The sequence below is a fragment of the Cotesia typhae genome, unplaced genomic scaffold (assembly GCF_013202065.1).
Source record: "Cotesia typhae breed Kobodo isofemale line unplaced genomic scaffold, CoteBio_Ctyphae scaffold_58, whole genome shotgun sequence".
NCBI classification, from domain to species: Eukaryota; Metazoa; Arthropoda; class Insecta; order Hymenoptera; family Braconidae; genus Cotesia; species Cotesia typhae.
In genome coordinates, this window is record NW_027423778.1 from 1,409,609 (window position 1) to 1,432,040 (window position 22,432).

General features: G+C 33.0%; 1 protein-coding gene across 2 annotated transcripts in view; it reads left to right on the forward strand.

The window, feature by feature from the left end:
• Bbs4 (Bardet-Biedl syndrome 4) overlaps window positions 1–22,432 on the forward strand; it is a 382,842-nt gene that overhangs the window by 290,171 nt on the left and 70,239 nt on the right. The window contains exons 8-9 of one of the 2 annotated variants that reach the window (XM_074257991.1): window positions 15,596–15,767; window positions 15,867–16,004. In XM_074257991.1, coding sequence (XP_074114092.1) covers window positions 15,596–15,767; window positions 15,867–15,889 — 195 coding nt within the window. In that variant the 3' untranslated portion in view covers window positions 15,890–16,004. Of the gene's footprint in view, window positions 1–15,595; window positions 15,768–15,866; window positions 16,005–22,432 lie in introns of those variants that run through there. The other variant, XM_074257990.1, reaches the window with a different exon arrangement.

Below are 22,432 nucleotides of genomic sequence, written 5' to 3' on the forward strand. Positions count from 1 at the left end.
TGTGTGTGAAGATTTGTACGGGTAATGTGTGATAGATTGTAAATAGTGTTAAGTTTGGTAGTCCGGTGGATTTAATTTTAAGTTATAAAAGTGTGGAAAGTTCGTTTGGTAGTCCAGTGGGCTTATAATTTTAAGCTTAGTTTTAGGACAAGTGTGGGAAACCGTTTGTTAGAAAAAGTTCAATAGTTTTAGGACAGGTGTGGAAGGGTGTTTGTTAGAAAAAGCCCATTAGGTTAAGGGCAGGTGTGGAAGACCGTTTGTTAGAAAAAGCCTGTCTAGTCATCGTATCGTCGGTTGGAAAGGTTCGTTTGTAAATATCGTTTATCTCGCAGTTATTCTCCGCTTCGTTAGATAATAAGTTAATTATAGTGTGTGTGAGTGAGCGCTTAAATTGTTAAATTTGTTAAATCTTGGTGGTTAATAAATATCGATATATTGTTAGTTGAATTTTTATTATTAAACAGCACCTTTCTCCACTCTCTCTATCCTCGGATAAGAATTCTCAGCTCTGGACCGGTTCCAGGAACCGTGATAAAAAAATCCTGGTGGCGCCCTAATAATTATTGTTGTTTGTTAAATTTGTTAGTTAATTATAAAATTGATTAGGGGCCAACCTGAGCAGGTAAAACTGTTACACTATAAATTGCCTTATAAATCATTAACTATTCATATTTTAAATTTCAAATAAATAAAAAATTAAATAATGAATCATTTTGAAACTGAAATTGAAAAAAAAATTACGAAAACGGTTGACCCTGAAGGCCATCCCTGCAACTTCCCGCTACTGTTGTAATTAAGCCCTCGAAATTGCACTTATTATGTTTTTGAGCTCTTCGAACTCAAAAATCTAATTTTCGTGTAGTTTTGAGCTCTCCGAGCTCAAAAGTTCGATAGGAGTTTAATAAATCACTATTTTTTTACTTTTCAAACCGCAATAACTTTTGAATGAATGAACCAATTTTCACGCGGTTAGCGGCATTCGACGCAGTTTTTCAAATTCTATTATATACTTTCGAATATAAATTGATTAGATCGGAAATTTCGGTGTAATCCGAAAAAAACACTTTTTGTCAAATTTTTTCGTCAACGATAACTCACGAACGAATCAACCGATTTCGACCGGTTTGGTGGCGATCAACGTGGTTTTTCGATGTTGAGCTGATTAGTTTTTAGAATTGATCGGTCAAGCTGTTTAAAAATTACTAAAAAAAACCATATTCGAAAAAATTTTTTTTTGTAGTTTTTTTGAGATTTCTTAAAATTTACCGGTCCGAATCGGTTCAAAGTGTATTGAAAATCTAAGTTTGATCAAGCCCTTTCGAATGGCACCAACCGCGATGAAATCGGTCAAGCCGTTCAAAAGTTATTAAAGGGTTGCATGCGTAAACACACACACACACACACACACACACACACACACACACACACATATATATATATATATATATATATATATATACACACACATACGGACATCATTGCGAAAACATTCAGGGAAGCTTCCTAAGACCTCAAAACGTCAAGATCTGATGAAAACTCGATTTTCAAAAAACGGGGTGAAACCAATAACTTCCCGATTTTTTAAAATTTTCAATTTTCGTAGCGGGAAGTTATTAATTTTTTAAAAGGATTTTTTCAAATTTTTTTTCCTCTTACAAAAAAATTTTTGAGATCTTCTCCCCGGATTTTTTTTTCATTTTGCAATCATCTAATACATTTGAAGTTATTAAAAAAATTAAGATAACTTTGCGAGTACTAAGTGGTCTAACGTCGTTAAACGTATTTTGCATCAAATTTGAAGTATAATAATTATAAGCATCAGTATTTAAAGATCAATAACCGAAACAGTGCTTTTAGTGTTATCGGTGACACTAACGCTTTTTGGATAAATTATTTGATACCGATAATTCTTCCTCAGCATAGTATTCAAAAGATAGGACAATTTTACTTTGAATATTTATTAATTAAGAAACATCGTAAGAGAGAGAAATAGTCGAGAAAACAACAAGCAAATGTAGAAAAGTGTAGTAAAAAACTTGATAAATTGTTTGATGTGTCGAATTCCCCGGCGGTTAAAAATTTACCAAAAGATCTTCAATAATTTTTATGTGAATGTCAAAATGGAAAAGTTAATATCCACTCGCCAGTTACTTTACTGCCAGAACAGCATGTAACTCTTGAAGATGAGGAGGATGATGACGATAATCATATTGGTAAGGAATGAAAAATTTATTTAACTGTCACAATAATTTTTGACGTGCAAAGACAGAGTTTGCCTCTCATATTTCTTCCGAATCCTAATTTTTGGCAAAAGTAATGTCCGGGTTATCAAAAAATTCCTCTCTACTACATTTCCATTGAACTTTACATGCGGAAATTAAAAGAAAATTATATTTCAATTAGTTATATTTATGAATTTAACTTTGATAAAACTTGATTTCAGGCTTAAAACGATCTCAACACTCAGTGACATCAAGTCTTTGCAGTTAAACATTACATTTGAGTATTAGGTTAAAACGAACTTGTTTGGATTTTGAGGACGAACTCACTGTACCTTCTAAAATGACAAAAAATAAGCTTTAACTCATGATAAAGATAAAAGGCAGAAGATTTTTCAATCCGTACAAAGTCATCGTTTGCAATATCCATTGTGTACAAAATTAACATACTCAAGAAAAAAATCTTATAACATGCTTTAATTGTGTTTACAGATGAGACATTTACTTACATTAAATTTTTTGATTTCTCACATTGTTGTACTTCATAAAAACTATCATTAAATGAATCGTTTTCTTTTTTTTTTTTCGGTGACAATTGTACTTGGACATGGTCATTTTTATTAACGACTATTTATTTTGATAAAAAATTCACAATTCATAATAGAAAACTGATAATTTCACAATTGAGGTAGTTCCAGCAAGAAACCACTTTTTGACAGATTCGGCTAAATTTTTTTTTACGGGTTCGTTTGGTTATTATTGTTACTTTTTTTTAGAACTTTAAATGTATTGGATGATTACAAAATGAAAAAAAATCCGGAGAGAAGATCACAAAAATTTTTTCATAAGAAGAAAAAAAAATTTGAAGAAATCCCTTAAAAAAAATTATTTTTTTAATATCAGTTTCAAAATGATTACTTATTTAATTTGTTAATCATTTGAAATATAGAATATGAATAGTTAATGATTTACATGACAATTTATAGTGAAATTCATTTACTACATAATTTATCTCAAAAATTCGATACTGTCTCAAATTCAAACCTCTATATCTCAAAATGTATCATTCTTAACGATTTAGAGCTGAAAACTTTTTTTGTAGGAAATTTAATTTTCTTCAAGCCTGTTGCTTGCATTTTTTCTGTGGCTAATGTTGCTTACGAGATAGTTACAAAAGAACGCGAATTTGATGGAAAAAGCAGCTTTAGTGGCCCGTACTACCCCGCAGGAGTGAGTTATGACTTTGCGGTAATGGAGACTATTGTTGAGCGTTCAATTCTAAGAAATACCTGTCCAGGTCCTAGATAATCCCATTAAATGCCGCTGAGTTATAAAATTCAAAAGAAAAAAAATTAGGAATACGGTAGACCCTGAAGGCCATCCGTGCAACTTCCCGCTAATTCCATTCCTAGGTGCATAAAACTGCACTAATGATGTTTTTGAGCTCTTCGAGCTCAAAAAAACAATTTTTGTGTTATTTTAAGCTCTTCGAGCTTAAAAGTCTGATAGAAGTATCATAGAACAATATTCTTTAAATTTTCAAACCGCATTAACATTTCAATAAATCAACCGATTTTCACGCGGTTGGCAGAATTTGATGCAATTTTTTTAGTTTCATGATGAATCTTCAAGTTTGAATTGATATAACTAGGAAATTTGGGGTAATTCCAAAAAAACACTTTTTTTGGTTTTTTTTTGTTCATGATATTTCTTGAATGAATTGACCAATTTTGACCAGCTTGACGGCGATCGACGTAATTTTTTCATGCTAATAGCTGATGAGTTTTTGAAATCGATCAGTGTAGCCATTTAAAAGTTATTCCAAAAAATGTCGAAGCTATGTTAAAAAAACACTTGTTTCCAAATATTTTATCGAGGATATCTCTCGAACCAATCAAACGATTTCCCCGTTTTTAGCGGCCATCGACGCGATTTTTTGAGCTCTAAAATTATTCTACATTATCAAAAACGATTCGAGAAGAAATGACGAAGTTATGTCAAAAAAAACCTTTTTCGATTTTCTTTCGTTCACGATATCTCTGGAACGAGTGAGCCGATTTTGATCGGATTGGCGATGATCGGCGTGGTTTTTTAAGCTTAAGTGTGGATTAGTTTTTGAAGTTGATCGATAGAGCCGTTTAAAAGATATTCCAAAAAAAACCACTCTCAAAAATGATTTTTTTTCTTATTTTTTTTTAGATTTTTCAAGATTTCTTAAAATCTTTTGGTTCGCATCAGTTCAAAATCTCAGGATTTCTAAGTTTGAAGGAACTCTTTAGAACGCCGTTTAGTTCGTTCCGATCGGTTCAGTCGTTCAAAAGTTATAAGCTAGTCACACACACACACACACACACACACACACACACATACACACACACACACACACACACACACACACACACACCGTGACAACATCGCGGGGGTAGTGAGGGAAGCTTCCTGTGACCGTCAAACGTCGAGATCTGATGTAAACTCGATTCTTGCAAAACGGGGTGAAAACAATAATTTCCCGATTTTTAAAAATCTTAAATTTTTAGCGGGAAGTCAAAAATCAATACATTAATTTAAATTTAATTTAAGAATATCGATTGTGATCAACCATCAATTGGCAGTGACTTTCAGCCGACATGAGGCCTGGCTGATGCCGCAGTCCCGAAGAATAATTAAGACTTGTTATTTATATCTAGAGTTTTTTTAATTTTATCTGCACTTTCATGGTGAGCTGCAATTCCTTGTCTTCGGATACTAATGTGAATTTTCTTCCGATGAGGTATTCTCAATTTTGCGGCAAAACTCTGGTCACCATCACTCGCTCCCTGGACATTTATATAGCCTGTATCCGTAAACCAGCATTAGAAATTGTCACAAAATTAAAATTTATTTAAGCAAGCTGACATTCAGCCTAGCAAGCAATAAATTAATAAGGTGTTATTGCTTCGCTTCTACGGAAGCCTGGTTGGTTCATCGACAACTTGTAAAAGCGTGGCGCTTTTTTCGTTCACACGTGAACTTGGGCACGAGTGCACAAGTGCACAAGTTAACTTGAGGACTTGAGAGCGCGACGCGACGTTGTTGAAAACGCTCATTTTTGAAAATACCGCTATTTTTACATGGAATTTAATTTAACAATAATAGTAAACAAAGGAATGATTGTTGTTTACGTTTACTCGAAGAGAAGGCAAAGCTAAGTAACATCATAACGTCAGAATAAACAGTAATAATCAGTTACTTATTGAAATTTTGTCAATGAATTTTGTCAAAATTAAAGATGATAAAGCTGCTGTTCATTTATCAGTGACAAATAATAAATTAAATTTAAAAACGGTCCGAGCTTATTTTCCTGATGTAAGTGGACTCACGTATATCAAGAAAGAAAACGTTAAATGCGGGCTTACATTAAATAATGATGAATTTGAATTAATGCCAGGTGTTATGGAATGTGAAGTTTATTCTGTGAATACTCTGAAAGATTAGTGAAATTAATAATTGATTTACAATATTTATGTTTATTGAAATTAAGTTAATTGATAACATCTAATAATTTATTTACATTCCATCAGAGATTAACCAAAATGATTTAAAACGAAAAAGAATCCATGAAATAATGTTTATCATTGAGGGGAAACAGGATGATAATTTAACAGGCCCGGATGTTCACGAAAAAAAAGTAAGAAAATTATAAATACTGTACTAGACAATTAAATAATATTTAATAACTTTAAGATTCAAAATTTTTTCTATAAGTTATTATTCAAAGTAATTATACATTCAACTTATGCCAAATTGTTTAATAGTTTTTAATTTTGTTTATTATTAATTATTTTATTGCAGCAAGTGAAAAAAACAAGAATTGTGTCAATCGGATGGAAGCACAAAGCAAATACTAAAGAAGATATTTTTAAGTAAATGAGAAAACCCTACGGTGGGATGAAAAAATTAGAACTCAATTATAATCATGACTATTCTTTCGATGAAATAAAAAAATTAGCAGTTGAAGCTATGAAAAATATATACAACGATAATATTTGGGATAATTCATTGATCCAGCTAGCAAATTTTAATGGGGAACCTTTTGACAGTTTCACTGCACCAATAGGAAAGAAGTCTACATTTTGGGAGTTTTGTCACAGTAAATTGAAATACAGAAATTCTCAATTACGACTATTTTTATTAAGTACAACTCAAGAAAAGCATGCTTCCGTAAAAAATGGAGATAGTTTGAAAATTGTGCCACAGGAAAAAGCTATGACGTCAACACAGCTTAATTTCAATCACAAATCTTCAACAAAGGTTTCGGTAGCTGGATCGCGACTACGTTTTTTTGTATCAAATAAGAAAGAATCTTCAAGTATTACTTTGGCAAACCATATCTCAATAGATAAAAAAGATAACTGTACCAGCTCCGTACGTTTAAATAAAACAGTTCATACTGAACTGCCAACATCAGTATGTAAAAAGGAAGATGAAGCAATTTTAAGCCTATCGATACCAACTATTGAAGAAAATCAAATTAAATTTACTGATAATGTCCTTGGACGAGGTTCATTTGGCTGCGTTAAATTAGCGACTTGGTATGGTACCGAAGTCGCCGTCAAATGTTTAAATGCTGATGAAAACATTAAGTATTTGCTACGAGAAATTAATGTAATGGACAAAATCAGACACCCCAATATAATTTCAATAATGGCTGTATGTTTTACAGATTTAAAAACTTACATTATAATGGAGTATTTTGGAAGCTCTAGTCTAAAATCATTTATTTTAAATGTAGAAGATGATTTAGATTACGCAGTAAAAAAAAAAACAGGAATTACTTCATTTCTTTACAAATTTGCAAAGGTATTTCCTACCTTCATAAGCTGAATCCAGTTGTTCTTCACAAGGATTTGAAGCCTGACAACATTTTAATTAATAAAAATTTTGAAGTAAAAATTTGTGATCTAGAGTTAAGCAAAATTTATGATATTATGTTAGCTTTGAAGACAACAGTTGGTCAAAATTTTCATGGCACACCAATGTATATGGCACCAGAGATATTAATGAACCGGGAACAGTGCAGTCTGATGTGTGGTCTATGGCTTGCTGCATCACAGAACTTTTCTCCGAAAAAAATGTTTGGGATGTTATTTCAAGCTTCACAATTCCAAATTTACGACAAACTATCTTGAAATTAAAGAAGCCAAGTGGTTTAGCAGAAATACCTGTATCTATCCATGATCATGTAAGTGCGTATTTGAACGCGAACCAACAAAAAGGCCGAAAGCCTTAATGTTGCTGGAACTGCTCAAGCGTTTTTACAAAAATAATCTTAAAATTGTTACAAAGAAACCATAAAGAAATATTGCCGATGGGAAAAATTTATGGTTGAAGAACAAAAATTTTCAATTACAATTTAATTAACAAATTACTATCTATATATATCGTAATGTTTTAAAAAAAAATATTGGTCAAGTTACGAACGTTTAGAATATGAAGATTTTAATATTAAAAACTATGTAAGTTTATTTTTTAAATATTAAAAATTTATTTATGACTGTTGCTATGTTTTAAAGTTACCTAATAAGTTAACTAAGTAGCAGTATTAGTTTAAAATTGTTCTTGCCTTTATATATTAAAATTGTATTTTGAGAACAAAAATAAGTTATTAAGAATCAAACAGTATTGATTGCTGTATTTGCAATAACTTATATATCGTAGAAGTAATAGAATAATAGTATATAAAATCAAAATTTTATTTCCATGTTTCGTAAAATATTTAGGTAAAGATAAATAGATACGGGCTCAAAATAGACGCATAAAAAAAAAGAAGCATTTTACTGTTAGATGAATTATTTTATGTTACGTACAATTGTTGGATACACAATATAATTATATAATTTCTCATAATAAACAAACATTTTTCTTGATATTGTAACTTTTCACATTCAAAATAAAACCTGTCTTCTGTAATAACAATTACCATGTTCATAAAAATAGTAAGTGTTAATTTTTTTTAAGTCTCAATTTTTGAAATCGGGATAAAACCAATAGTTTTCCGATTACTTAAAAATAATTGATTTTCATAGCATGATGTAGGGAAACATTTCCAAAAAAAAAAAATTAATTTTAAATCATTTTTAAAGAAGTTGTAACGGGGTAAAATTACCCTAAATCGATGTCACCGGACATCGATAATTATTCGACATAGCACTGGCGCGTCTCGATCTTTAGGCTTAAAAGGAGAATAGGAGGGGGTTGTTTTGGGTTATTATAGGTGAGCTGTGCAGTGAAAAAGGGAGAAGTAGTGTGACCGCCAGACAGAGTGCCACGGTAATCAAGAAGGACCGATCCCCGGAGTAGTGACGAGACGAAGGAAGCCAACTACAACTAGGACTTTATCCTCAACGCGTGAGTTAGATCATCGTTTTGTTCGTCAAGGTATCAATTATTACTCTGTGAGAGAGAAGTGGACCACGGTTTACCTAATACTCGGTTGCGTCTCCTTTTTATTTATTAATTGGATCGTTTAATCAATAATTAATTAACTTATCAGAATTTGATAATCGCTAGTTTGAATTGAATGATTTTCCTGGAGGCTTATACCCGAGAGTCACTGAATCGACCTTGAGGGATAAATTCTTTCTAAATTCTTCGGGAGATTTTTTGATAAACTAAAATTAATCAATTGAATTTATTAAAATCTGAAAAATTCGTTTATTTAATCGTTATAATTTTATAACAATTAATTGAAGAAAGAGTGATTAATTTTGTGGTTGAATAATAATCGACAAGCATTTTCTCGTGGAATTTCGATCAAGCATTGATATATCTGCATCACAGTAATTCCAAATACCCAAGGTCAATAACTATCAAACTCGCAAATGTTTTAACATCGAATTTGAGTGCTTCGACTTATGTCAATTTTTACAATTTATAAAATTACGTGGAATTTTATCGAAAATTATATTAAGAAATATTAATTAAAATAATTTACAGTGCCAAATCTTTTACTATGTGAAAATTAGTTAATTTTGAGCTTAAGTCCGTGAATTTCAAATAAGTTAAATTTACTGAAAATTAATAATTAACAGCGTGGGCATTAAGTCCAAGAATTGAGTTATTTCCTGTTGAAAATTTTCACTGATAAATTTGGTTATCATTAATTAATTCGTGTTGTTAATTTTATATATAATGTTTAAGTTGGTCCTGGTTAGCCGTTAGTTAGGCTATAGATAATAAGTTTTAAATAATTATAGTGTGAGTGAGTGAGTGAAAATTTCGTTAATTTTTTGTAAGAATTCTCAGCTCTGGACCAGTTCCAGGAACCGTTTATTAAGAATCCTAGTGGCGCCCTAATAATCATTGTTGTTAATGTCAAATTGTTAGTTTATTTATAAATTGATTAGGGGCCAATCTGAGCAGGTAAAACTGTTACAAAGTTAAATGCCAAAAGTCGGAGAGATGAGTATTTCTATGAATTCGATGTCTTCAAAACAAATGGTTAAAAAAAGCATCTTTATCACAATTGCACCATCTGATTAAACTTCAAAACGGGATGTTATTTGCTCCTCAGTCACCCCTATTATTTATATAGGGCGCTACTGGATTTTTGTACACAGGATCCAGAATTGAACCGGAACATGGAGTATGGCGTCAGGGTTGTGAAAGATTGCTAGAAAGGAACCTAAAAATATTCAGAAGCATTGATTTTCAAGATTATTCAATTTAACCAACCTCGTGTACAACAATGAATCCCCTTACATGATTTTCAACACTTAAAACTAGACCTCATTCCCATCTGTGCCCCCGACCCGAGCGCCTATACAACGGTTTCGTATCGAAAGTACTATTTCCGATACCCCCTTAACGGGCGTATATATTGCGGTTTCTAGCGGAATTTCTACTGCACCCCTAACCTGGGCGACTATGCAAAGATTTCTAAGTGTCTGTTTAGAAAACAGAGGAGGATATCATGAACCCCTAGGCAGAACTGTACTCACACGCAAGCACACTGTTTCATTTACCAAACCTAACACACTAATTTTTTGCCAAAACTCATTAACTGATTTTTCCGAAAATTTGAAAATTAATTTTTCAATTTTCGTCAATTATTTTCCAATTTCCATAAATTAATTTTCCAATTAATTTATGGAAATTGGTAATTAAAACGATATTCACAAACGAACCTTTCCAAACGACGATATGATGACTAGACGGGCTTTTTCTAACAAACGGTCTCGCACACCTGTCTTAAAACTAATGGGCTTTTTCTAACAAACGGTCTCCCACAACTTTCCTAAAACTAAGTTTGAAATTATGAGTCCACCAGACTACCAAAACGAACCAAACTAAACTTTCCACACTTTTGTAACTTAAAATTAAGTCCACCGAACTACCAAACTTAACACTATTAACACTCTCGATCACACATTACCCGCACAAATCTTCACACACATAACCCACACTTGGCTAAATTGATTAATAATTTATTAATCTAAAATTTGCTAATAATTAAGTTGATTCAAAATTTCTTAATTAAAATATTCAATCATTAGTTTTTAATTAAACAACATTTTCCAATCAACAACCAAATTCAAAAATACTTTGAACTGAATTATCTCAAATTCCGATTGATAAATTTTGTTTCAATTCCTGGATTAAAATTCCTAACTAATTTATTGCCGTGGTCTTAAAAAACAACAATAAATATTTAATTATAAGAGGTTTTCGCATCTTGAATTAATAGATGAATAAATGGAGCATTCCATGCCAAATCACCGAGGTTTTGGACCGACCCCCTTCGATTTTGCTGAAAATTTTTTATCATTTTCTACCCTACCAAAGACATTTTTCTGAATTTTTTCAGATTTTTTTACCCAACCTAAAAAAAGTTACGAATTTTTGACAAAAAAAAAAACGCACCTGTTTTTCAAATTGCTGTAACTTTGAGACAAATTGATCTTTTGGCACTTTTTTTTTTTTTTTAATTTTGTTTTTAGTTGTAGTTTTTAGAAAAAAATACAAAAAATTTTTCGGAAGTCATGATATATAAAATATTTCAGTTTTTTCAATAAAACCGTAATTTTTTCAAGGTCCGAAACCTTCGGTTCTAAATTTTTTTGTCTTAAAAAAAACAATTAATACTCTATTTAACCTTGCTATTCCGAAGTTGTGCCCACTTTTCCTTAAATATATATTTTTTTTTAAATTGAAAACGTTTGTGTTTTTGTCGTACCTTGTTGATGGTTCTATCAATTTCAAGTGTATTTAGAATAACAGACGATTAACAAATAAATAACAACTATTTAATATTAATTTCTTTTGTCGAAGAAATTCATTATGCCGAAATTTTTTAATCGTTGCTGTAATCCATTGAATCTCGATAAACACAATAAAAAGTCATATTTGCGCGGTCTGCCTGAGTATTTGACTGTTCACTTCGGTTTATCTACCAGTGATCGTGTATGTAGTGCTTGTCACAAAACACTACTGAAGCAGTATGCCGAAGCTGCACCTGACGAAACTGATAATGAATCTAATAAGAGTTGAAGAGATAAATTTAACGATGAAAGTACAAGCAGATCTACGCGCGTCCAAATTTTGACTCTTCTACCATCAAGTTGGAGTGTTCATAAGATTATGGAAGTAATGGGTGCAAGTGAGCATATGGTACGAGTAGCGAAAAACCTTGTAGCTGCTGACGGAGTATTATCAGCACCTGAAAAAAAAAAAAAAAACTGGTAAAATAATAAATTGCGAATTAATTATTAACATGAAAATTTTTATAAACCTTTGATGTAATCGAATTTTTAGACCGTGAGCTGACTTATGAAGTAGAGTCATCTGTTAAAAAATTTTATAATGACGATGAAATGAGTAACATGATGCCAGGAAAAAAAGATTTCATTTGAGTACGTAACGAAGATGGTACTAAAGTTCAATGTCAGAACCGTCTAGTGCTTTGTAATTTAAAAGAGTTGCATAAAATTTTTAAATGAAGATATTTCGAAATCAAAATTGGATTTCCATCTTTTACATTTTTGTGTCAAAAGCATTGTATTTTAGCTGGCGGATGTGGCACTCACACAGTTTGTGTTTGCTTTATTCATCAAAATATTAAAGTGATGATCTTAGGTAAGTTAAAACAAGCAGAAACAGAATTGACAGTTTTGATATTACTTATTTAATAATGACAATTATTCAGAACATTTAAAATTGATTTTATTAACTTGATATATTTTCATCCATATCTTCAACAGGCGGCAACTTTTCACGATTAACTGAAGGGTCAGATTTACCATTAAAAACCTACAATGATTGTTTGAGTGCTATCGTATGTCAAAAACCGTCAGCTGAATGTTTTTTTAACAATTGTTGTTATTGCCCAGGTGTCAAAAATATAAAAAAAACTTTTATTAACTCAGATAGACAATAGTGAAATCGATAATATTCAGTACAAATAATGGGTTTCTACTCCACGAGTAACTCTCGGAACTACAATCAAGAAAACAAATGATTTTGTTGATGATTTTGGTGAAAAATTGAAAGCTCTTTTACCACACAATTTTATTGCAAAAGAGAAAGCAGCATACTTAAGACAGTTGAAAGAATCTTTACAAGAAAATGAATGTATAGTGATTGTTGATTTTGCTGAAAATTACGCATTCGTCGTTCAAGATGCTGCTCCAGGGTTTCATTAGAATAACGACCAAGCGACGGTTCACACTGATGGTTAAATTCATTATTTTGTTTATAGTAAATAACCACAGAGTATGGCAATCATATCTGATTGTTTGAACCACGATGCGATTGCTGTTCATCTTTAATCTGGTGTCGTTATTGAATTCATTTAATCTATGTCATCTGGAGTTAGTAAAATTTTCTTTCTTTCGGATGGTGCACCTCAACAATACAAGAATTATAAACATCTTATTGATTTATCTTACTATAAGGACGAATTTGGAGTAACTGTTGAGAGGAATTTTTTCGCTACGGCTCACGGTAAAGGACTATGCGATGGAATAGGAGGAACCTTAAAACGAATGGCTGCACGTGCTAGCCTATTGCCACCTCATTTAGAGATATTAACACCGATACAGTTATTTGAGTTGTGCTCAAGAAACTTACCAAGTATAAATATTTGTTTCACGAAAATTGACGACTATAATTTAATGAAAGAAAATTTAGAAGAACGTTTTAAAAGTGCGAAACCGATACCGGCAACACAAAAAATTCATCAAATTATACCTTCATTGAATTCTGTAGTAAAGGTCAAGTCTTATTCTTCATCACAAGTTTCCAAACAACATAGTACGATTAAGAAACTGAGAAAATAATGGATGTGTCGAGGAAAGTAGAAATAATATTAAGATTTAATTCAATGTACAACACTATACTTAAATAAAATATTGTTAATCTTATATACTTATACAATTTATGTTGTTTTGGTTCAATTATATACAACCTCTGAGGTTTTACGAGGAATCCAAAATAAATTTGATGTATTTTTTTGTAAAATAATCCAATTTTCAAAAATTTTATTTTTTCAATTAAAACAAAATATACATAAGGTAAAGTGGGCACAACTTCGAAATAGCGAGGTTGAATAGAGTATTAATTGAAGTTTTTTTTAAGACAAAAAAATTTAGAATCGAAGGTTTCGGACCTTGAAAAAATTACGGTTCTATTGAAAAAACTGAAATATTTTATATATCGTGACTTCCGAAAAATATTTTGTATTTTTTTCTGAAAACTACAATTAAAAACAAAATTTTTAAAAAATGTGTCAAAAGGTCAATTTGTGTCAAAGTTACAGCAATTTGAAAAAAAAGAGCGTTTTTTTTTTTTTTTTTTTTTTTTTCAAAAATTCGTAACTTTTTTTGGGTTGGGTAAAAAAATCAGAAAAAAATTAGAAAAATATTTTTGGTAGAGTAGAAAATGATAAAAAAATTTTCAGCGAAATCGAAGGGGGTCGGGCCAAAACCTCGGTGATTTGGCATGGAATGCCCCATATGCAGACAGAGGTCTTAATAATCTGCCGACATGGAATTTGTTCCGACCGAGAATTTACAAGGATTATTTTAAATAATTAATTTAATCACAACAATAATTTTGATAATAAAATTCATAATTATTCATAAAAATCAACGACGAAAATTAATTAATTATAACCAAAATCATCAGTGAAATTTTTTAACGTAAAATAACTAAATTCCTCGACTTAATGTCCACGCTGATAATTATCAATTTTTAGTAACTATAGTAATTTTAATTTGAATAAAATCCACGAACTTAAATTCAAATGAATTGATTAAAACGTAAGAAAATATTTCGCAATACAAGATAATTTTAATTAACAATCCTTGATATAATTTTTGACAAAATTCTATAGAAAATATTTATTCATAAGAAATCAAAAACAGTCGACACACTCGCAATTAGATGCTAGAACATTTGCTAGTTTGGTTGTTATTGACTTTGGGTACTTAGAATTACTGCAACGCAAAAATATCTACTGACGCTGGACCAAAATTCCACGAGAAAACACTTGTCGATTATTTTCAAGCATTAGAATTAATCATTCGTTTCTTTTATTTTTTCCGAGTTAATTGATTCTAGAATCAATGAAATAAATTTCAGATGTTAAATGAATTCAAAGGATCAATTTTAGTTAGTTAAAATTTATCACTGAGAATGTTGGAAGAATTTATCCCTCAAGATCGACTAAATGATTCTCAGGCATAATCCTCCTTGAAAATCACACATTCCAAACTAACGAACATTACCAATCACTAATTAATTAATTAATAGGATATTTATAAGAATTGAGAAGAGGTGTAGTGAACCGAGTACAAACTGCGGTCCACTTCTCGCCCAAGGAGTCAATTTCGGTACCTCAGATACAGCTCGAGAAAAATTTCCTGGTGTTCTTTGTCGGGATATGGAACAACTCCAACTCGAGCTCCTGGTGATTCAATTTCTCGGGGGGATCCGACTCCAATACAGTTCCTTTTATTTACCTGTAACCACAGTACGCATTAGAATTTGTTTAGGATTAAGAATGAGAAATTGTTAAATTTTTTTTATCGCTGCGTTACAAGTGGAAACGTGCGAATAGATACTTACCTAATTTTTCCCCTTCTAATTACTATTAAGGGCCCCGAAGATCGAGGCGCGTCAGTGCTGCGTCGAATAATTATCGATCTCTGGCGACTTATCGATACAGGGTAAATTCACTATGTAACAAAATCTATTTAAAACTAATTAAGTTACTTTCTTTATCTGGTTACAGAACCATTGCTCCACGCGTTCGATAATTTTGAATGAACATGGATAGTTAAGTCAGTATCAGTGAGATTAATAAGCGTCCCTCTATAATAAGTATTTAATTGTTACAGGCGACAAGTTGCTTAAAGCGAGCTAACTATTTGAATCCTACAGCTTTATTGGCATCGTGTAACTTAGGAAAAGTTTTGATAATAACAAACCAATTTTCTTCAGCGGCTATTTACTTATGTGCAGCAGTTGCTGCTTCAACTAGAAATTTCATTCCGTTTCTCTTGCTCAGTCGTAAGTATATTCCCATTCTGATACTAATTAAGCATTCTTAAATGTACAATCAGCAAATATTGCATTTGACTTAGTTTCATAATTTTCAATTTATTTTAGTTGCTAAGTCAGGACAGTTTTAAGTTAATTTTGATCAAAATTATTCATTTACATAACTTCATCAAAACGGGAAGGGTTGACGGTACTAAGCGAAATAAAGTAATTGAGTTAAACTAACACTCAAAATATTTGTTGATGTTTTAAATGATGTTATGTTCCAGATCAATAAAATAATATATTTTTTGTATTTTTGAAGTGAGTTTTTTGACTTCCCGCTAAGAAAATTGAAAATTTTCAAAAATCTGGAAGTTATTGGTTTTACCCCAGTTTTGAGGTCCTAGGAAGCTTCCCTGACTATTTCCACGATGATGTCCGTATGCCTGTATGTCTGTATGGATGTGTGTGTGTGTGTGTGTGTGTGTGTGTGTGTGTGTGTGTGTGTGTGTGTGTGTGTGTGTGTGTGTGTGTGTGTGACCCTTTTATAACTTTTGAATGGCTTGACCGATTTCATCGCGGTTGGTGCCATTCGGAAGGGCTTGACCAAATTCAGATTTCCTGCAAATTTGAACCGATTCAGACCAGTAAATTTTGAGAAATTGTAAAAAAACTACAAAAAAAATTTTTACAAAAGTAGTTTTTTTGAAATACCTTTTAAACGGCTTTACCGATTAATTCCAAAAACTAATCAGCTCTTAACATCAGAAAACTGCGTCGATCGCCGCCAGTCCGGTCAAAATCGGTTGATTCGTTCGTGAGTTATCGTGAAAAAAAGAAAATCGAAAAAAGTGTTTTTTCGGGGTTACTCTGAAATTTTTAGTTCGATCAGTTAAAACCTGAAGAAAAACTTATGAGGATGATAAAACTGCGTCGAATGCCGCAAACCGCGTGAAAATCAGTTGATTCATTCAAAAGTTATTGCGATTTGAAAATTCCAAAAATAGTGATTTATTGAACTCCTATCAAACTTTTGAGCTCGGAGACCTCAAAACTTGACGAAAATTAGATTTTTGAGCTCGAAGAGTGCAATATCGAGCTCTTAATTACGAAAGTAGCGGGAAGTTGCAGGGATGGCCGTCAGGGTCAACCGTTTTCCTAATTTTTTTTCAAGATCTGAGCTGGTGCACTTTGAACGTACTACTCAGCATGGTATGCTGAATATTTTACTTAATTCACGAAAAATTTAACCGATCGACTATTCGTCATTATGTGTTTGGTAAAATTTTGCCATCATTTAACTTTACTAATCAGGAAGATTAAAAACGTAAATATAATTACTGAAGTTATACATAAAGTATGATTATATTGCCCGAGTTATCTCAAATCTAATAAGGGTGCAGTTGTGAATGTTTAACGATGATCCCAAGATGGCAGACAGGGGACTGAAAGCAGAAGACGAGTTGTGTTGGCTTTTTGCAACAAGGTAACAAGCGATTCTTATCAGGCCCTGGTTTGCACACGCTGTGGGAAATCTGACCTGGGTAAAAACTGGCCTAAGACGACTTGAACCTTGCCGCGGACCACCTAAGCTAAGGTGTCATACTATCGAGCCGACGGCTGAATGGTACTATTATTGTAGTACCTCGACCGATGATCTTAGGACTGCGAGTTCTTCCCAATTTATTAGTGCCTTACTCGACCAGGTAGGAATGTGGAAAGGCAGGCTAACACAAGATGAATAAGAGCTTTCATTGAATATTGCACTGAGAGAAACCTTCCATTACTAATAGGATGTGACGCCAACGCACACTACAAAGTTTATAAGAGTCCTAATACAAACGAGGAAGCTTCACCTTCATCAAGTAGGAAAAGGTAGTCTAATGCGGGTACCTCGCCCAAAGCGAGTAGGTGCTGTTTTATTGTGACATTGAGTACGAATGTCAAAGTATGCATTTGTAGTGATCAAGGGAACACTCCAGAGTAGTAGTTAAACAGGGGAGTGCGACTCAGTCGACAAAACAGATTTGCGGGTTCAGGTACATGTTAAGTTGGGATCTACCTTACCAGCTGTGGGTTCGTACCCGTGATAAGTATCCTCTGTAGATATGGGCGACCTGTTTTACCGACAGTATGTGTTACCGGTGGTAGATATGTATGACATTTTGAGGTTATGGATGAGGTTTTTATCGGTTGTTTTCATAGGTGGTGCTGGTGCTGAATTCTGTAATTTAAATCTATCCGCCATTTTCCCGCCATTTTTAAAATTTATCCGCTATTTTCCTACCATTTTAAATCCGTCATCTGGTGGCTGCTATCCGCGATTTTGGTGGCTGCTATCTGAAATCTGCCATTTTGAATCTGACTTCAGCCATTTTATGTTATGAATCCGCCATTTTGAATCTGATTTCCACCGTTTTTATATCGAGCCGTCATTTTAAGTATAATATCCGCCATTTTGAGTCTGATTTCCGCCATTTCAAATTTTGATTCTGATTTCCTGCATTTTTGTTAAAAATGCACCTGTGATCTCAGCATCAATAATAGTTGCTTGGATCACAGGTGCATTTCATTGTTTATATTCTGAAAAGATTAATATATTCAAACTGTACGTATGAGGAGTACATGCGAGAAGATACGCCATCTGTCGAGGTTTCTGTCTACTTCTAAACAGGTCTGAACCTGTTCAAGGTCACGGTAACTGCGTAGGTCTCTTTGCTTTATTCCTAACTGCGTAGTAGATGATTCATTCTGTTCTAGAATTTTCTAACTGCGTAGTTGGTGATGTCATCATACAGGTCTGAGCCTGTTCAAGGTTGCGTAACTGCGCAGTTTTCTTTGTTCTATTTCTAACTGCGTAGTAGATGACGTCATCAAACTGTTTTTGAGGTAAAGGAGTGAGGCGTAACTGCGTAGTATCCTCTGGCTATAAAAGCAGCGCGCTCAAGCCGTACGTCACAAAAACGAAGTACATCTCTCGTGATTAAACAGTATTCAGTGTTATAAAATATAGTGAAGTTCTGTGTTGTGAAGTACGCGAGTATAGTCCAGTGTACAAAAACTATTGTGTAGTGTACATCATCTATAAACAGTGACATAACCTTTAAAAGTGTACATAACCTATAAACAGTGTATATAACCTATAAATAGTGTATATAACCTATAAAAGTGTACATAACCTATAAACAGTGTACATAACCTATAATATTGTGTAAGACAGTAGTGATTCTCGTTCCAAAATGGCACAACATAACCTCATCGAGGCTCTCAAGAACTTGGTGGACACTATTGCAGTCTCATATGCTGATCTGTTGGGAAAGCAGCTCACTGATGAACATCGTTAAAGGTGTTTACGAGTGTGTGAGGAGGCCATTGAATACTTCAACACAATATTACTGGATCCTGGAACAACAATTCAAGTGAGACGAAGTATTCAAGCGCACATCAACCAACTCAACTGGTTTGCCGATCAGTTCTCCAGACTCGGTAACCAAGTTGTTGGTGGAGATCTTAACCAAGGAGTCAAATGGAAGGACTTAGAGAATGCTTTTACTGGTAACATCCAGACTGGATGTGTTATCAACCAACGTCACAAAGATCCAGCATCATTTCTCCAGGCCTCACGGGACATCATCATCAACAAGGTACAGAGTGTCTTGAGAGATCTGGCAGGGTTGAAAGTGAATGTTGAACTCTTTTGTACATTCCGGAAACAAGAAGATGTAGAAGAGCGAAAGTCTTTCATCACCAAAAGCCGTGAGATTCTCCCTGCCACATCTCTTCAGGATTGGTTTAGTCAACATGTCTACGAAAAATTACTTCAAAGAATTGAAGATTTTGAGCATGAGGGTTCCGGATGGAGTCTGCTTGGACCGAACGGCATGATGGTAACCATGTCACGATTCACACCAACCCAAGTTGGAAACTCCACCTTCGTCAGATTGCCAAAGGATATTGTCAAGAAGAAGAATGCGGTTACGAACATCCAGAACAATGATGAGTTCTACTTCCTGTGATGTGTTAACGCTGCCTTGCATCCACCAGTATTGGTTCCGGGTGATCCTACAAGTTATCGACACTTCAGCGTCAGAATAAATTATGAAGGTATTCAATTTCTAATCAAACTTAATGATGTACCAAAATTTGAAAAAATGAATGACCTTAGCATTAATGTATATGGTATAGAGTCAGAATTCACACGTAAAAAGTCTGAAAAAAGTACTATTATCCCATTATATTTAAGTAACTTCGAGTCAGAAATACCAACAATTCATCTATTAATGATTAAAAAAAGTGTAAATTATACTGAACATTTTGATAATATTGAGTCAGTCTATCACTTTGCATTGATACATAATCTTTCCAGACTAATTAAAAGTCAAATATCTCTAGGTAGACATAGATTATACTTTTGTGATCGTTGTTTGAATCATTTCAAATTAGAAAAATGTTATTTAGAGCACCGAGTAGATTGTTTTAAATCTAACAAAGTCCGCATGGAATTTCCTAGTGAAAAAAATAAAATTTTGAAATTCAAAGATTTTAAGTCTAAAGATACTGTGCCGTTTGTAGTTTATGCGGATCTAGAATGCACACTCGAACCCCCAGGAGATGATGAAAAGACAATTAATAAACATGTTCCACACAGTATTGGTTACTATGGACATTGCAGCTATGATAACACACTCTCCAAATTTGAATTAAACCGTTCTCCTGATTGCATAAATTGGTTTGTTAAACAATTAGAGTCATTAGCTTTGGACTTTGAAAAAATTCTATAGAATCCCATTAAAATGAAACCTTTAACGAAAGAGCAACAAGATAGACACAGTCAGGCAACTGAGTGTCACATCTATGAAAAACCAATCACTTCTACCACAGATAAAGTCTATGATCATTGTCACTTCACGGGTAACTATAGAAACGCAGCTCATAAATCATGTAACGTTAATTATCAGAAATCTACCATTATCCCAGTTGTCTTTCATAATTTATCCGGCTATGACTCACACTTTATAATTAAATCCTTAGCTACAGTATTTGAGGGTGAAATTTCATTATTACCAATCAATAAAGAGCGTTACATTTCTTTCACAAAAACAGTTAAAAATACTTTAGTCTCTCTAAGATTTATTGACTCTTTTAGATTCATGGCCTCCAGTTTAGAGAAATTAGCTTCATACCTTGATGACAAAGACAAACAGATTACGCAACTACACTATCCTGACCCTAACAAATTTAAATTAGCAATATGTAAGGGTGTATTCCCGTATGAGTACATTGACAGGAGGAAAAGGATAGAATCTCAGGATACATCCTGAGAAGGAAAAGGATAGAATCAAGAAACGGGCAAAGGGTATCGGAGGATCAACCTTGAAGACCATCACGTTTGATGACTTCAAAAAATGTCTTTTTGAAAATGTGCTGTTGAAGAAAGAGCAGTACATGATCAAAAGTAAAAAACATCAAGTACATACAATTAAACTGGAAAAACTTGCTCTCAGTTGGACTGATGATAAACGTCAACTCATTGAGGCAAGCACGGATACTGTGCCTTGGGGTTATAAAGGCTCCTTAGATTTTAAGAAACGAAAACTTGTAGAAGATAACGATGAAAATAATAATAATAAAAGACAAAAAATTAGTAATATAAAAAAACAATGTAAATATAGTTTTTAGGATTTATGTAGTAAGGTTTTGTAAATAAAAACAATGTAAATATAATTTGTGTTTTACATATCAGATTTATTGATCCAACTATTATGTTTAGTATCAAAACCTAACCATTTAACATAATATTTATTTCCACGTTTTCTAATTACTTTTTCAACAAGATATACATCTGGATATTTGACTTTGCTGAGTTCTTCATTGTAAAATCCTCCTTCAATTGGTTGATCCTGATAGTCCACGAGCTTGTACGTTGTTGGATTCGTATTCTGCACCGACTTGATCGTGAAGATTTCTGTTGTCCAGTTTGGTGTGTATCCTTTATCAAAAACATGCTTGTACTTGCTGATTCGGACTTTGTCTCCAACTTTGAACTTCTGCTTCGATTTGGTTTTCAGTGGTTGATATATATTTTTCAACAGTTGTTTCTCCTGAGCAGCGGTAACATCGACAGGTTTCATTTTGATGGTACTGTGTTTGGTGTTGTTGTAAGTATTCACCAAGTCATCAAGTATATCGGTCCACTTGTAGCTGCCATGAGCTGTAAACTCTCGCCACATTTTAGTCTTAAGTGTTCTATTGATACGTTCACATATGGATGCTTTGAGATTGCTGAATGTTGAGTAAAGATTTATCTTGTGCTGCTTGATCAGATCTTTGAATTCTTTGTTGTAAAACTCTTTACCCTGATCAACATGGAGATTCTTAGGTACACGACCTTGCTGGAGTACAGACTTCATAGCACTAGTGACATCTACACCACTTTTTGATTTAATTGAAACTGCCCAGGCATATTTAGAAAATGTGTCTATGATTGTAAGCAGATACTTGTGTCCTTTATTGACTGTCGCATATGGAATCATCTCAACCAAGTCAGCTTGCCAAGTCTCATCGAGACCTCGGATGTCAACATGACGACGTTTATAGTTTCTGCGAACTGGTTTGTGACGCTCTTCAGCTATCACTACCTTTTTGTCGTTCATTGAGTTTCTCAGTGAGATATTTGATATTATTTTGGTGAG